The sequence below is a fragment of the Pleurodeles waltl genome, chromosome 2_1 (assembly GCF_031143425.1).
Source record: "Pleurodeles waltl isolate 20211129_DDA chromosome 2_1, aPleWal1.hap1.20221129, whole genome shotgun sequence".
In the NCBI taxonomy this organism is placed as follows: Eukaryota; Metazoa; Chordata; class Amphibia; order Caudata; family Salamandridae; genus Pleurodeles; species Pleurodeles waltl.
Genome location: NC_090438.1, coordinates 368,753,155 through 368,769,996, shown reverse-complemented (window position 1 = coordinate 368,769,996; position 16,842 = coordinate 368,753,155). Strand labels below are relative to the sequence as shown.

The following is a 16,842-nucleotide window of genomic DNA, read 5'->3' as shown; positions in this document are numbered from 1 at the left end:
TTTGGGAACATGTATCAATAGACTTTATTGTTGGTCTACCAAAAGTACAACAACATACTGTAATTCTCGTGATAATCAATAGTCTTACAAAATATGCACATTTCATTGCCTGTAAATCTTTACCTACTTCTAGTCAATTGGCCACCTTATTGTTGCAACAAGTTGTTCGCCTACATGGTCTGCCAAAAGTAATTCTCTCAGATCGAGGATGCCAGTTTTCATCACATTTCTAGCAGACATGGTGTTTCCGCCAACCTTTCCACGAGTTACCATCCACAAATGGACGGTCAAACAGAGAGACTTAATCAAACATTGAAACAATTTCTGCAATGCTATGCTAATGATGCAGATGTTGCCTGGGTAGACTTACTGTGGTTGGCTGAATTGGCGTACAACTCCTCCTACCACTCTTCTATAGACACCACGCCATTCTCAGGACTTTATGGTTATCATCCCAACTTTTTGCCAGTAGATCTGCCGACCATGCATGACTTACCTGCAGTAAAAGATGCTATGACTCATATGTATCAAATTCATGAAAAAATCAAGTCACAATTAAACAAGGCCAAAGAACAATATAAATTCCACTAGGACAACAAACATAGGGTAGGACCTTCATATCAACCAAATGATTCTGTGTGGCTTTCAACGAAGCATTTTACATTCAAGAAATCAAGTGCCTTCCATCCGAAGTACATAGGTCCTTATACGGTTCTATGTAAGGTCAACCCAGTAACTTATAAGCTAAAGCTTCCGTCAAACCTACTTATTCACCCTGTATTTCATACATCACTTCTGAAGCCAGCTTCTGCCCATTGCACTACTCGTCCTGCACCGATGTTGGTTAAATGAGATTGGGAGTATGAAGTGCATAACATCTCGTTTCAGGGGGTCTGCCTTATGGTATTTGGTCTCCAGGAAAGGCTATGGCCCAGAGGACAACTCTTGGGAACCTGTACAAAATGTACACGCCCCCCTTTAGTGAGGCGTTTTCATATCCATCATCCTGATAAGCCGGGCCCTAGACCGCGCAGGGGAGGGGAGTGTACTGTCAGAACATGGCTGGTGCGCGATCTAAGGCCCACCCCAGCTAAGTTACCTGTGCGCTCATTGTTACCACTGTGTGCCAAACCATCTTGTGGGAAAGCTCACAAGGCCGCCTGCAAAGCAAACTGGTGGTCTCGTTCGTTTTCTTATTAAAATGTGCTATTACCCCATGAGATATTTTATGGTATTATATGGTATGTCTTGAATGTTAAACAAATGTTTGTTCCTCCAAATAGCTGTTTGCTGGCGTTGTGCTGCTTCACTGTAGTAGTCTGAAAGAGACTACAATTCCCAGCAGGCTGTACAGCCACCATCTTGGGCGTGGCACCTAGTATAAAACTGGCCCCGCCCAGCAAACAATGCTCACTATTGCTCTGAGGCTCCCTGGTGCAGTCCGGTTTGCTCTCATCTCTGTGAAGACATTCCTAAGGGTATTTTCCTCAGTTCTGTCCTGTTATCAGCTGCTGTCATCTCCTTCATTAATCTTTGTGTGAGCCTCTAGCAGAGTGTGTTTCCAGAGCAGGCCCTGTTCTGAAGGTAAGATTATTCTTTCTAAGAAAGTGCATCTGGGTTCATAGCTTTCTAGTTCTTTGAGTTTTGTGTCCTGAAGTCTGTGTTGATTTATTACAGGGTCACTCTGGGTTCAGCATCTTCCAGGCAGAATGTTTTCATACAATCAAAATCCTTTTGAAAATATTGTTTAGCCTGCAACTAATTCTGAAGTCAAGAGTTTAATAAACATGATAAATAGAATTACAAGTTGAAGAGTTTTATTGCTGACTTACGATCTTCATGATGCAAGCACAGGGCAAGTGGGTGAATGTTGTGGCATATATCTATCTATCTATCTATATATATATATAAGTTACATTAAAGAAGATATCATTAGACAACCAATTGCATGTTTATTAGGGAAAGGCTCGACAAAACCTACTGCTGAAAGTCCTGGTGCCTTTTTATTTTCTCAATCATCTTTCCATACTACAACTGAAAAATCAAAGTAATCTGAAACCCTTACGCCAGACTGCAGATCAAGTCTGTGCAGAATTGTTAACGTGCTTTGTACTGTTTTCCTGTGACCTTTTTGTTTTCTCAGATCTCCTTACCTGCTGATCCCAACCCTCAACCTTCCCCTCATCAGATCACTCCAAACATCTGCGCTATAAGAGCATTCAGATTTGGAGGTATCTGGAGGTGGGCCTTGTTGAGCTTCATGCAGACCCCGTGGAAATGTAGCCCTGACACTCAGTCAGAAGCTCCATGGCAGTCAACAGGGTTGGATAGATGGTCCTCCTCTCCAGTCCCACGCCCTTGAACCACCCTGCAGGCCAAATTATATTTGTTCACGGAGCACAGGTAATACTATTGTTTCCTCAGTTCAAGTATGGTCCTTTGTGTGACCCCCAAGGAATTTACTTTCTCCTGTATCTCCTGCCATATTTTAGTTTCTGGGCCTCAGGAACAGAAAAAAAGGCCTTGCCAAATACCTCGTCCATTTCCTCTACACATTCCTCATTAAGGAAAAACAAATTTGGCAACACTAAGCAACAGTATCAATGCACATTTCCTAATTTACCCAAGTATAAATGCTTTTAGGTAGTGCTCATACACTAATGCACATCGTTGCCCTGATGTGCTTTCCGGTTTTTCAAAGAAAAGACCGTAATAATAGAACCGAACAAAATGTACTAGCGGAGCACAACAATTTTTTTCTTTCTTTCTTTCCTTCTTTTTTCTAAAGTATTGATAATCAAAAAGTCAAATATGACTATATAATTAGTAAATTTTTGATAGACTGTCCACAATCCATATACATTCATATATTATTGACCTCAAGCAATGTAGGTTCTCATAATTTTATATAATAAAAATATTTATTTCAAAAATTGGTGACAATAATAAATAACATACAACACTAAACCCCTACAGTAGACAACCAATCAACATAAAAGACATAATGTAAATAGATACAATAAAAGTCCATAATCTAACACAGAAATAAACTATGAGTCAAAGGACCGGATGATATTTTGTCGAATCCACATGTAACATCAGCCGACACGTGTTTCGTCCACACATTGGACTTCTTCAAGGCTTAATCTCTCCATTTACCACTTGTATCTCTAAATGATATTCAAATCTCTTGGTATTGTCCGCACTAAGCTTGTTCATTGTACAAAAAAACCGCAACTGATTTTCATTTTTTTTGGTAATATAATTTTAGTTCATCAGCTTATAGTTGGTCCTGTATCCTGCATAATAGCAATCCGGGTCCCGTGTTGCTTCGTTGCAATACAAACATTCCTCATTAAGGACCGACAGCTCCTTCTCAGAAAACGTTTGTTTTCTTTTCCTGCTGACTCCAGCTTCCCTGCTCTCCTCTGCAGCCATGGCGTGGTGTGCTTTGGCTTCCCTGTGCTTGTAGCAGTGTATCTGGGCCACTCCCTGCTTCCAGTAGGTGTGTCAGGCCTCTGGTGGTAGCCACGTCCTGTAATTATATTCCACCTAGGCTGTGACATAAACAGCTTTCAGGTGCATTTTGGGTTTCATTTCATTTGTTAAATATAGCTTCGTAATACTAACTTGCGACTCGCAAATAGTGATTTCTATGGAGTCACTATTTGAGAGTTGTAAATTTAGAATTTCATACATTTGGGCTAAGTCTCTTCTCAGCTTCTTTGTTGTATTCAGTTATTAGGGTCCTTTATATTTGTGAGAATGAGGAAATTGTTAGACAGAAATTGAAATACGGGTGGGGGGAAGTAACCAGACATTAGCCCTATGGAAAAATACCTTGAGACAAGTGTGGTACACAGCTTCTTCCAGTTGAGGATTTGTGTGGTGTGGTTACCAACAATAGGCCTACAATTGGAGGGATGAAGCTCAGTAATGTTCACTATCTACAGCCTGTGACAGCTCACTGCCAATACTAAATGGTGCAGAATGCTTTAAATTCTGCAAAATCAAAAAGTGTTGTTTTGTTTTTTCAGGCTAAAATTCAAAACACGTCCCTCAGCAGTTTTTCCTCACTGAAAAGAAGATGCGGAGAAGGGAGATTTTAAATATAAACATATTCAATTTATAGTGGTAGGGACTTTAAGCATAACCCATCTAATTTCCCAGTTGCGTAAAGGTATACACAGGCCCTCAGCACTCACTGACTTCGAATTACGTCTCTGACTTGATCCAGGTGTAGTTCCTGGGAGAGATGCTTCAAGAGATCGTTTGTTTTTCAACATGAGTGCAGGTGATAGGCAGCAGGACTTTAATCCAGGTTTGTGTGGCAAGAATGATCAAACAGAACATAAAGAATAAGAGCAAGACTTACAAACTATTTTTCTGGTTGCAAACAGCCCGATTCCACAATTTGGTCTGATTGCAACCGGAAAAATGTTTTTTCATATGTAGAAAATGAAATTCAGTAACTTGTTAGCGAATCTCAGTTTGCATTTGTGATTCAGTTTTTTGAAGTTTTGGGTGCCCATTCTAAATACCGAATTGCTATGGCATGCATTACTGTTTTGCGACCAAATTCCAGTCACAAAACAGTAATACTTTACCACCATTTTACCTCTTTCCCTTTGAGAATGTTGAAAAAATATTTTTTAAAGCATCCCTTTTGAAGAACCTATAGAGAGACAAGTGGCGCACGTAAAGGGTGATTTAGTGAGAGCCAACTATAAATAAATACATTGAATGTGAAGGTTATTAAAGGAGTTGTTAAGAGGCAAAAATGTCTTGTGTATGAAGCAGTGGGTGTAGGCGGCTATGCTACAAGAAAAAAGTTTGATAAAAGGGCACTTTAAACTGTGTAGGATATGAGAGAGCAAATGGTTTACTACTCCCTTTCATCATATTAGAGGTGTCCTGCTATGGAGGAGCCTCAGCTCCCTCTTTAAGTTGAACAAAAACTTCTCAGACACTAAAGAGTCAATAGGGTGTATCAACACTTAGGCTGCATGACAAACTTAACTCTTAAAGAAGAATAGCTCTGGCTTTACCAGCAGACAACAGGCACTTGTACTAACAGGAGCATACTCTATGGACCACCCTCAGTTAGATGACGCCCACTTACAATGTAAATAATTTACAGTTGATGTAACGCCACCCTAATCTGTAGGATACAAGTCCGATGATGATGGATAAATGTAACTTCTATGAGATCAATGATATCAGTAGACAGGTAAGTTTGTGGAGCAGTTGTTATAACCTAATGGTAAATACATGTCCGCATGTGACAGACATTATTTGAGAGTATAAATGTACTTCAGAAAGTAGGTGATTTTGACAAGGCAATGGTAACGGCTGCAAACTGGACAGGCCTTTATGAGGCTCTTGGAAAACATATATATATTTGTTCATATGTATGTGCAACACACCCACAAGGAACAAAAAAATGTTCACAGAATTTTCAGTGCGTATAGCAACCTTTTCTCTACTAGGTGCACAGATTTTTAAAATGAGCCATGCCTAAGTGTATACATCCTAAAACACTGAGGCAATCATCTGTAGTAGTTTGTAAAGTAGGTATGTTCTTGACCGTTTATAGTGAATGTTACATTTATCCACTTTATAGTGAATGTTATATTTATCCACGTTTGTTTTATTTCCTCGTGCGTGCGTCTGTGCACGAGAGCATTCCTTTGTATTCTATTTGGAATGCGCTGTTTGATTAACGAGTCAGTTGCTTCTCGATGGTTGTTCCTGTCAGCCAGCCGCTCCATTGCTGGGAACTTTACTAAGAATAAACAAAACATTTTTCCATCTTATTTTGGGAATTTCATTACTACATCATCCATTTCACAAACCTGGAAAGGGCATGCTGGACTGCTAGTTTTAATGGTCACTTTCTATGATCAAAGCAGGCAATTAAATTCTTGAGGAGACTCTGGCTGGTGGGATGTCGATTTAAGATGTTCAGACCAGGCTATCCTATCCTGTAGTGCAATTCAGAACTCTGTCAACTTGTGCTGCTTTTGAAAAATATCATATATAGGGCTCAATCTTAGGCCGATTGCCTCCTTAACCAAACTGAGGTATTCACATTATTACAATCAAATTGCAGTACTAAGCTTTATATTTACAAATCACAAAGTCAGTCGCTGAAGCAGTACCCCTATCGACATTTATACTCTAAAGACTCACACAATCAGGGCGTCCGCCTCGGGATTCATAAATTATAATCACAATGCCATCACCCAAAACCCTAAATATTCCATTCATCATCTTGAAAACAGACTTTCTAGTTCTTTTAAAATGAGCCATGCCTAAGTGTATACATCCTAAAACACGGAGGCAATCATCTGTAGTAGTTTGTAAAGTAGGTATGTTCTTGACCGTTTATAGTGAATGTTACATTTATCCACTTTATAGTGAATGTTATATTTATCCACGTTTGTTTTATTTCCTCGTGCGTGCGTCTGTGCACGAAAGCATTCCTTTGTATTCTATTTGGAATGATCTGTTTGATTAACGAGTCAGTTACTTCTCGATGCTTGTTCCTGTCAGCCAGCCGCTTCGTTGCTGGGAACTTTACTAAGAATAAACAAAACATTTTTCCATCTTATTTTTGGAATTTCATTACTAAATTTTGGCGACGAGCGTTCCCAGCAGTGCCAGTCACATCCAAGGAAAATTACAAGTTGGTTGAATTAGCTACTCACTTTTTAATTACTACACCTACGGGATTTTGGCTTCTCTTCAACTGTCAGTCAGTAGGAAATGGATGTTTGTTGTCTTCAGCTATCTCCCTGATTTATTGACTTGCTCAGCGTGGGTCAGCAATTAAGGCTGTTCTAAACTTGAAGCTTTCCTACTAAGCTATGAGTTTTCATTTCAAATTCGGAGCCCTGGCAGCACTTATTTAACAGCCGGTCTTCCGGCTTGAACGTAACTTACGTGACCCCATTTTGTTTTCTTTTCATTGTATTCTTCAAATTAGTCACACATAACGTGACATGAATATAGTTTTGCTCAAGATTTCAGCAACCTAATTTCATTATTAAACTGTCAAAAAGTAAGTACCAGCTCCTATTTTTTGTCTCTGATTTGATTTTATATATATATATATATATATATATATATATATATATATATATATATATATACATAAATTTATTTGTATTTAACAATGTAACAGTGTTGTAATCCACCTCTTCCACTAAAACTAAATCCAGGGGATGAACCCATGAAGTGGAGCAAATGGCATGGTTTATTTAATAATTTTATGATTGCCATTGATAGAAATTCGTTTTCTGCGACTAGGAAAAAAGGGCTACTATTAAACGTTATTGGCACAGAAGCTCAGGAAATATTTGATCATTTACCTGCACATAAACCACCTGAAGGAACTGATATAAATGATTATGATGTTTTTTCTGAAGCTTTGAACAGATTACAATTACATTTCACAGTTGAACCAAATGTAGTTACAGAACGTTTTAACTTTTATTATTTTATTTTAACTTTTATTCACAACACCAATTTTCCACAGAACCTGTTGAAGGATATGTGGCTGCTCCTCGCATTTTGGCTTCAACATGTGATTTTGGCACCATTACTGATCAATATATTCGGGATCAAGTTATTATGCACTGTTATAACAAAAAGATTCAAGAACAACTTCTGGGACACAAAAATCCATCACTTAAAGAAGTAATAGAAGTTGTTAAAGGTATTGAAAGGTCAATACGATTGTGTAAGACATTAAATGATGACAAAGATAATCATCTTGAAGTAGCTGCCATACGCAATGTCAACAAAAATAAGTACAGCAAAGGGTACAACAAAAATAACCTAAACAAATTAAAATTTATGCGATGTGGATCAAATTTGCATACCAACAAATCAACATGTCCTGCCTTATTTAAAGAGTGTTTCAAATGTGATAAAACTGGACATTTTTTTACAGTTTGCAGATCACAAAGGAATGTTAATTCAATTGTTGGAAAACAATTGGAGATTGAACATAGTATCCAAGATGTTGAAAGTGTCGTCTTGATGATTTCCGAAGATAAGCCTAAACAACATAATATTTTTGACACTGACAACCAGTTATATCTTCCTCCAAAGTGCGAAGTTATCATTGATGGATTCTCAACTATAATGCTAGTGAATTCTGGATCACCTTTTTCTATCATACCTGAGGCATTTTTCAACAAAAACTGGTCAGGACGGAAGTTGGAGAGCAATGACATTAAAGCTTATGGTTATAGTCAGACAATAATTAATATTTTAGGTTATTTTGTAGCTTCTATTTCTTGTCATGATCACAATATTTTAGGTAAAATTGATGTAGTTGACAAAGGACAGCATGTTTTGGGATGGAGACATCAAGGTAATCTTGGAATGGTTTTGGATCCATCTGCTGATGTTCCGGTGTATTGCATGACCATACAGCAAGGTATTGAAGAGATTATTTCAGAGTACAAGAATGTCTTTAGAAAAGAACTGGGTACTGTTAAAGGATTCACACATAACATTAAATTGAAAGTGGGAGCATTACCAGTCAGACACAAGTTGAGGGATGTTCCACTTAGTGTTAGGAAAGAACTTAGTATTTAGCTTGATCAATTACTTAAGGATGGTGTCATTGAACCAGTAGACTCCTCTGAATGGGTTTCTCACATAGTGTTAATAAAAATAAAAAAAAGGGTGAGTCTTTGAGATTATGTGCAGATTTGAGATCATTAAATACATAAATTATTTTTGATTGCTATCCCCTACCAAAGATCCAAGAACTTTTTGCACTTTTGGGTGGAGCAAAATTTTTTACATCCCTTGATCTCAAATCAGCATATCATCAGATTATTCTTGATGAGGAATGCAGACATTTAACTACATTTAAAACTCCAGAAGGGGCTTTCAGATATAGCCGCATGCCGTTTGGGTTGGCATCCGATACATCCGTATTCCAAAAGCTTATGCACAGGCTATTTGGAAACATGGATGGAGTTATGGCTTTTCAAGACGACATTCTAATTTTGGTTGATACCACTGATTCTCATAATATGAGATTGTCAAAAGTACTGTCAGTTTTACAAGAAAAAGGGATGACACTACAAATGGAAAAATTTAAATTTTTAACACAGGAGGTAGAGTATTTAGGACACACCATATCTTCGAAGGGTATAGCTCCTAAAGCTTGTTTGTTACAAGCTATAAAAGAGATGGGCATACCCTCTGATAAAGATCAATTAAGATCTTACCTGGGTTTGTGTGAATTTTACTCCAGGTTTGTGTTTCATTTTTCCCAAATAGCATTACCTTTAAGAAATTTACTTAAGAAAGGAGTAAAATTTACATGGTTGAGTGAACATCAGCAGGCGTATGATAAACTTAAAAAAAGCATTATTGAGGCCGCACCATTGTCTCAGTTCAATCAAAGTTTACGTTGTGTTGTTTATGTTGATGCCAGCTCTGAAGGGTTAGGGGCAATACTGACTCAGAAAAATCAAATCACAGAAAATACTGTGGCTTTCGCTTCAAGACCTCTTTCAGTTTCTGAATCTAAATATTCAACTATTGAGAGAGAAGCTTTAGCATGCACATGGGCAGTGGAACATTTTAAAACGTATTTGTGGGGCAGAGAATTTACCATTAAAACGGATCACAAACCCCCATTAGCATTGCTAAACAGTAACGGTACTGGTAGAGCATCTTCTCGTCTAGTCAGGATTTTGTCAAAAATATATGAGTATAATTTCAAAGCAGTACATATTCAAGGAATTCTCAGTTGTGTGGCTGACTGTCTATCCAGATTACCTGACAATTCCGTTAAATTGTTTCCTGAGACATTAGAAGAATGTGTGGTTGCTACTATAGATGATATTTTACCCCATGTAAGGATGAGTTTTCCAAGGATGCCTGGTGTAAAAGTTGTAGTGAGGATGAAGAATGACAAAACATTCAAAAATTTTGTAACAAAGAATGGCCTCAGGAAAGGGTATTGTCACCATCTATGCAGATATGTTGGAAGGTCAGAAATTCAATTACAGTATCAGGGGATTTAATCTTAAAAGATGATTGTGTTATTCCCCCTAAGGCGCTTCACCCCAATATTAATTATTACGTTAGCCCACGCAGGACACCTAGGGAAAACCTTAACTAAAAATAAAATAAGAGAAATGTTTTGTGGCCTTATATGGATGGGCAAATGTCACGATTTGTCAAGCAATGTGTCATTTGCACTAATTCTGATAAGTCTCTTGCCACCAGTAAATGTGTACCCGTTAAATCTGAGTTTCCAACAAGACCATGGAACAAAGTAGCATTGGATATTTTGGGACCGTATGATAATCTAGCTAGGTGCAAGATGTATGTCATTGTACTTATTGATTACTTTTCTAAATGGGCAGAGGTCAAATGGATTGCTCAACCCACCACTGACAGTGTTATAAGATTTTTAAAAGAATGTTTTTTTAAGGAGGGGTTACCATCTAGCATTGTCACCGACAATGGTAAACAGTTCACATCCTTTAAGTTTCAGGAATTCATGAAAGTCAATAATATTTTGCATTTAAAAACTTCGCTTTATGCTCCAAATATGAATGGCCTTGTGGAAATATTTAATAGGGTTATTGTGGAGGCTGTACAATCGGACATAATCAATAGGTTTAATGTCAAAGAATTTGTTGAAGAAAAGATTTGGGCATATCATTCGTCTCCCAATTTAACAACTGGGTTTTCACCATTTTCTATGCTCAAATGGCGTGTTCCATGCACCACGTTATCCCCTGCTTGGTTGAGAAAATAATTGCCCATTATTGACCTTAGAAAAATTTATTCTGAGGCTAAAACAAAAGTTGACAAGAAAAATAAGGGAGAATTAGACAAAAATAATATTGATAATACTAAGGTGAAAATTGGAGATTTTGTCAGGATCAAACTTCCTTATCGAGTGAGAAAGGGTGAGTCAAAGTTTTCAAAAGCATTCAAGGTTGTATGTGTGGGAAAAACCTCAGTCAAGTTGAATAATGGTTCATGGTGGAGTCTAAGCAGAGTTGCTAAGGTCACAAATGGTACTGAAAAACATGATGCTAATTCATATATGGAAATGTCTTCAGGGGTGATGAAGAATATATGTATGGATAAATCGCAATACTTTTGTCTTTCAGATATTGAACGTGACAGTAACACAGAAAGATCTCAGTTGACACCTGGTATTGTGGGTAATGAGGAAACTCCTATTGATTGCAATGAGGACTATGAGATTATTGATTCAACTTTTTTGCCTATTGTGCCAAATGTTAATCAGCAGGATAATGTACAAGTTAAAGATTATGTCCATGAAAGAATCAACAATGATAGTATAGATCATGGATACTCAAAGTACGGCCCGCGGGCCTCATGCGGCCCCTCTGACTTTTACTTGCGGCCCTTTAGGCAACAAGAGCACAGGGCAGCTGTTTGCCCAACTATACACTAACAATACAAATATCAAATAGAAACACAATAATTTATTTCAAACTTAATTGGTGTTAGAGAAAGGAAGTAACTAGGGACTCCTGCATTTAACTTTAGAAACGCCTTCGTTTTTAAAGACATCTTGCAGCACAAGTGTAAAACTAAGACAGTCTCTTCAAAATTTAAAAAGTGTATTTAGTTAACATGCATAACCTTTTCACCTTAATACAATTTATTTTATCAGTGCATTGAAATGTATTCATTTAAAAGTGATAGTTTTTAAACATAAATTTGGAAACATAAATTATTTCCCTTACCCTGAGAACACCACCAATAGTAAATTAAAGAGACAAGTCACTTGGTATGTGCACTTTATGGGTGGCCTGGGTTCCTATCATACATTAACAACATTATAGTTCAATAAAACAAACATAGAAGCAGGTTTGGTGCAGCGCACACCATGAATCATGTATTTCAAGGACATCTTAAATGTGATAATGCAGAAAAAGGAGGGAAAGTGAGACTAAACAATTGCCCAGGATCACACAATTTGGAAAAGTGGGTAAGCCGGAATTAATTCCAGGTTTTCTGGTTTCCCATTGTTTATTTCAGACACTAGATGTATATAATTTGCTTCTTCTACACCTACCTTGCCACCAATCCCCAAGCCACCCCACCCAATCGCCACTCCCATGGCATCAATGCGGCCCCAGGCACATCACAGACCAAACTTTTTGGCCCCTGGGAAAATGTTTGCGAGTACCCATGGTATAGATATACCTAAAAGAGTATCTGTACTACCAAGGAAATATGCTGATTTTGTTTTGTGCTAATTTATTTATTTATTTTTGTTTATTTTTATTATAATATTGAAGAGAGGAGATATGTAGTAGTTTGTAGAGTAGGTATGTTCTTAACCATTTATAGTGAATGTTATATTTATCCACGTTATAGTGAATGTTATATTTATCCACGTTTGTTTTATTTCCTTTTGTTTTATTTCCTCTTGCGTGCGTCTGTGCACGAGAGCATTCCTTTGTATTCTATTTGGAATGCGCTGTTTGATTAACGAGTCAGTTGCTTCTCGATGCTTGTTCCTGTCAGCCAGCCGCTCCATTGCTGGGAACTTTACTAAGAATAAACAAAACATTTTTCCATCTTATTTTGGGAATTTCATTACTACATCATCCATTTCACAAACCTGGAAAGGGCATGCTGGACTGCTAGTTTTAATGGTCACTTTCTATGATCAAAGCAGGCAATTAAATTCTTGAGGAGACTCTGGCTGGTGGGATGTCGATTTAAGATGTTCAGACCAGGCTATCCTATCCTGTAGTGCAATTCAGAACTCTGTCAACTTGTGCTGCTTTTGAAAAATATCATATATAGGGCTCAATCTTAGGCCGATTGCCTCCTTAACCAAACTGAGGTATTCACATTATTACAATCAAATTGCAGTACTAAGCTTTATATTTACAAAACACAAAGTCAGTCGCTGAAGCAGTACCCCTATCGACATTTATACTCTAAAGACTCACACAATCAGGGCGTCCGCCTCGGGATTCATAAATTATAATCACGATGCCATCACCCAAAACCCTAAATATTCCATTCATCATCTTGAAAACAGACTTTCTAGTTCTCACTTGCACTATTTAAAGTAACCTTTCTTGTCCTCCTTGAAAGTATTGTTTATTTACAAAGTGCACAACTGTCTTTGGCACAATCATACTGGTTAAGACAACTGCAAAAATGCAAATGAATCATAAAGAACAGTAAAATGTGTGCACTCTCACCGAATAAAATATATTCACAAAACTTTAAAATATACTCCCTAAATTATACTATACTAAATTATACTACAAAATAGAGGTAGCAGCAGCAACATGCAAAACTTCGATAACTTGCCATTTAACAAAAACAAGCATTTGCAATGCAATGGGTCTCTCTTTTGCTCGAGTTAGAGCTGTTAACGTTGTAAATTCCTATCTGGACTTTTCTTGCCACTTAAACTGAAAATAAAAAGTAAAACAGTTGACATATGTGAGCCGATTCAAAGTGCCATGCCCACCATGAGCATGAGTACGAAGGAAAGATACAAAAGGAAGAAGTTTGCTCTCAGTAAAACGTATGGGCAAAAGTTCAATTATCCATATAACAGGGTCGATGTCCAAGGCAGTAACAAAACCTACCCCAGGAGGTTCAAACATAAAGCATTTACCAGTGATAACAAAGGATGTTTAAAAGGCAAGCCCATAAACGAGTGATAGTGATGGGCGTGGTTATAAGCCCACAGATAGATTGCAACAGGTCAGAGCGCTTGCGCACTCGACCTCAACACATTACAGACAGAAAAACTCTTGACTAGTTTAGTGTATAGAGCTAAATGCTTCCCTTCATCCCCAAAGGAAGTGAAAGGATTCAGATTTGAGCAGATTACCAATACTGGAGTAAATTCTTCAGTTGCAGCTTCAAACAGACATAATTTTGAATTGCAACGGGTTGAGAAGGGATCTGTTGACTTTCCATCTCCTGAAGAAATCCCCAAAACCTGGATACCCAAACACAAAATGGAGGTGTATTGTTTTGCTCTTTCAACCTTGGGAGTTTTGTAGTTACTAGATTCGAAGTGGATGCAGCAGACTCTCGTGTTTGCATCAAACCCTTTACTTCATGTTCAATCAGTATTTGTTAAGCGCGGCTACTCACCATTGAGGGTCTCAAGGCGCAGTTACGTTTCTAGAAATGAGCAGCTTTGACACTGAACTCCCTGTAGTGTCGCGCTTGTGATGCAACAAGCGCGGGCACTACCATTAATGTGGGAAAATGAAGAGGTTCTCAGACACACACCCCTGCCCAGTTGCTATTGTATAAGTGACCCTTGGGTCACGTGAGTTAGGATAATAAAAGTGGCGCTGGCGGTGGGCGGTCTCTCAGGACCACAAGTAACAGGAATGACATGCCGACCGTCAAAAGCCCGAAAACTCAGAAATGTTTTGCATCGATTATTAATGCGCGCGCACCACAAGCACAGCACAACATTACACTCCCTTAGTAACTAAGACTGCCTATGACTAAGATCAGTGTCACTGCTTGTGACCCTTAGTGCATATACTGCCTGGCACTGTTGATGTATGCACAGCCAGGGACAACTGATGAATGTACTAGTAATGCATGCACTGCTTGGGACCGATGCCAGTAATTCATGCATTGCTTCGGACCACAGATATATGTATAAGGCACACGCCCATTGCTTTATATCAGGGACTAGGAGCACTGATGCGAGTTTCTGCCTGTGCACGGGTTCAGGACCTGTCAGTGACCACTTCTGTAGGCTACTATCTTAGAAACTGACATATATTACTGCCAAGGGGCATTTATATTGATTACCGGCAAGGGCTGCTTATGAATGTAATGTTCGGGGGCCATTAGCAAAAATGTCTGGGGTATTCAGGCCTGCCTCATTGACCAATGATACATACTCATACCTGAGCCTATTGATGACATACTTTCCTGGGCCATTGATGCATATTATTCCCTGGTGCATATTGCTGTTGAGGTCTACTGAGCCATTGGTGCACATTACTGTTTGGGGCCCGTGGGCCACATTACAGGGGCCAATAATGTTATTACTGTCTAGAGCAATTAATTCACATTCTGCCCTCAAGCACGTACGGCATTACTGCCCAGACCAATTGATGTTCATTACTGGCTGGGGCCAGTGATGCATACTGGTGTCGGCAGTACTGCGTGTGGGTATTAAGTTAAATACTCCCTAAGATCGCCGAGGCACATTATGTGTGGGATGCGTATTCAAGTATGGGGCGACTAACATTCTGTCTGTGCCATTAATCCATGTACTGTTAGAAGATATCAATTCATGTATTCTGTGAGAATGTTACAGCTTGGACTAATTTACGTGAGTTTCACCTGTTGCCAGTGGCGTGATGCCATTCACTTTTTATCATAATGCTGCCTTTGATATACTTGTAGTCAGTCGTAGCATGCGGGCGTCAGTGGGATGATAGCGTACACCTGGCACTGCCATAATGGTATTAATTGTCTGCACAACATGGGCATCCATGGCATGATGATACCCATTACTGACTAATACTGACCTTGGTATAACGGTCGCTTATTCATGCACGCAGCCATCCATACACACTCACAGATTCGTCTATCTATAAACTCATGCTTTCTCCCAACAATTGACTCCGTCTTGTATATGCTCACTAACTATGCACATAACTCGCCAACCACCGAAGCAATGTGTACGTCTGTCGAATTGGCTTCGTCAAACCTTGCCTGCTCAGATTTTACAGGACAACTTCAGTCAGTTATGACTTTAAATAGTTTTTTTTATTTTTTTTATTTATGGTACGTTGCTGCCAATGCAAAATGTTGGCTCTAACGTCAGCACTGTCTAGAGCCTCACGCTAGTGATGCCACTTCAAAGCTATGCGTGTAATTGTAGACAGTCCCCGTGCTCTGTATTAACCTTGGTACTGGTTGTATTTAACTCTGATCTTTCGAGCGGACCATCTTTCATCTGTGTGAATCCCGGCACGGCACATTCTCGATGATATTCCCACATTGGTCTAGATCACATATCCATCGCAGAACACGCTTTGCCTAGCCAACTGAACTGCCGAGTTTCAAAATAACTATCAGCCACACTCACCTTCGTCGCCATGGTCAAGCCTACACCTCCGCTCCACCAATGAACGAAACTCACAGACGGCGTCCGTAAGAGGACAAACTTCACTTTTTACGTATGTGCCTGTGCAAGATGAGTTGTTGATAATTGTAGGCGCCATGTTTGAATGGCCGATTAACATAAAAATGTACATAACATTATAGCCGGTCAATTAAACACATACATGATACCAAACTGAAATATAAAAGATCTTTCTTTTAATAAGTACACCCAGTATTTATTTTTAAATAGGATTACGTAATAAAAATAAAAAATATTAGTTATACCATATTTTTTTTTTAAGTAGAAGATAGCCTTTTTTGGTATTTCTAATAAGAACGGATTGCTTTTTCTTGAAAAAAAATTCGACTGTAAGTTCGTGGTGAATGAAACCCCTCCACACAGCGCCATTGCCTTATACTACAGCAGAGCGCCTCTAGTTCGTCGCCCTTTCTGCCGAACGCTCTAGTGAATTTCAGGTTTGACAATTTGGCAGGTTCAAGCGAGGCTTTCAGTGGGATGCCAAGAGAGAGGGAGTGTGGCTTAAACATGTAAACTACATTTTTGTTGTCCATAATGTGTGCCACCCGATCGATATTTTGGTGCAACATTAAATTACAACGTGATATAAAAACAGGAACTAAACCGCTTGTGCGATGTTCGTATCTGTCTGGGTACGGAAAAGTACACCTTTT

The 16,842-nt window shown here is 38.7% G+C and overlaps 1 protein-coding gene across 1 annotated transcript in view; it reads right to left on the bottom strand.

Moving 5' to 3' along the window:
- Positions 1–16,251, bottom strand: part of APOOL (apolipoprotein O like) — a 274,241-nt gene extending 257,990 nt beyond the window's left edge. Inside the window, exon 1 of the mRNA XM_069212627.1 lies at positions 16,133–16,251. Coding sequence (XP_069068728.1) covers positions 16,133–16,144 — 12 coding nt within the window. The 5' untranslated portion in view covers positions 16,145–16,251. The remainder of the gene's footprint in view (positions 1–16,132) is intronic.
- Between the last annotated feature and the right edge of the window lie 591 nt (positions 16,252–16,842).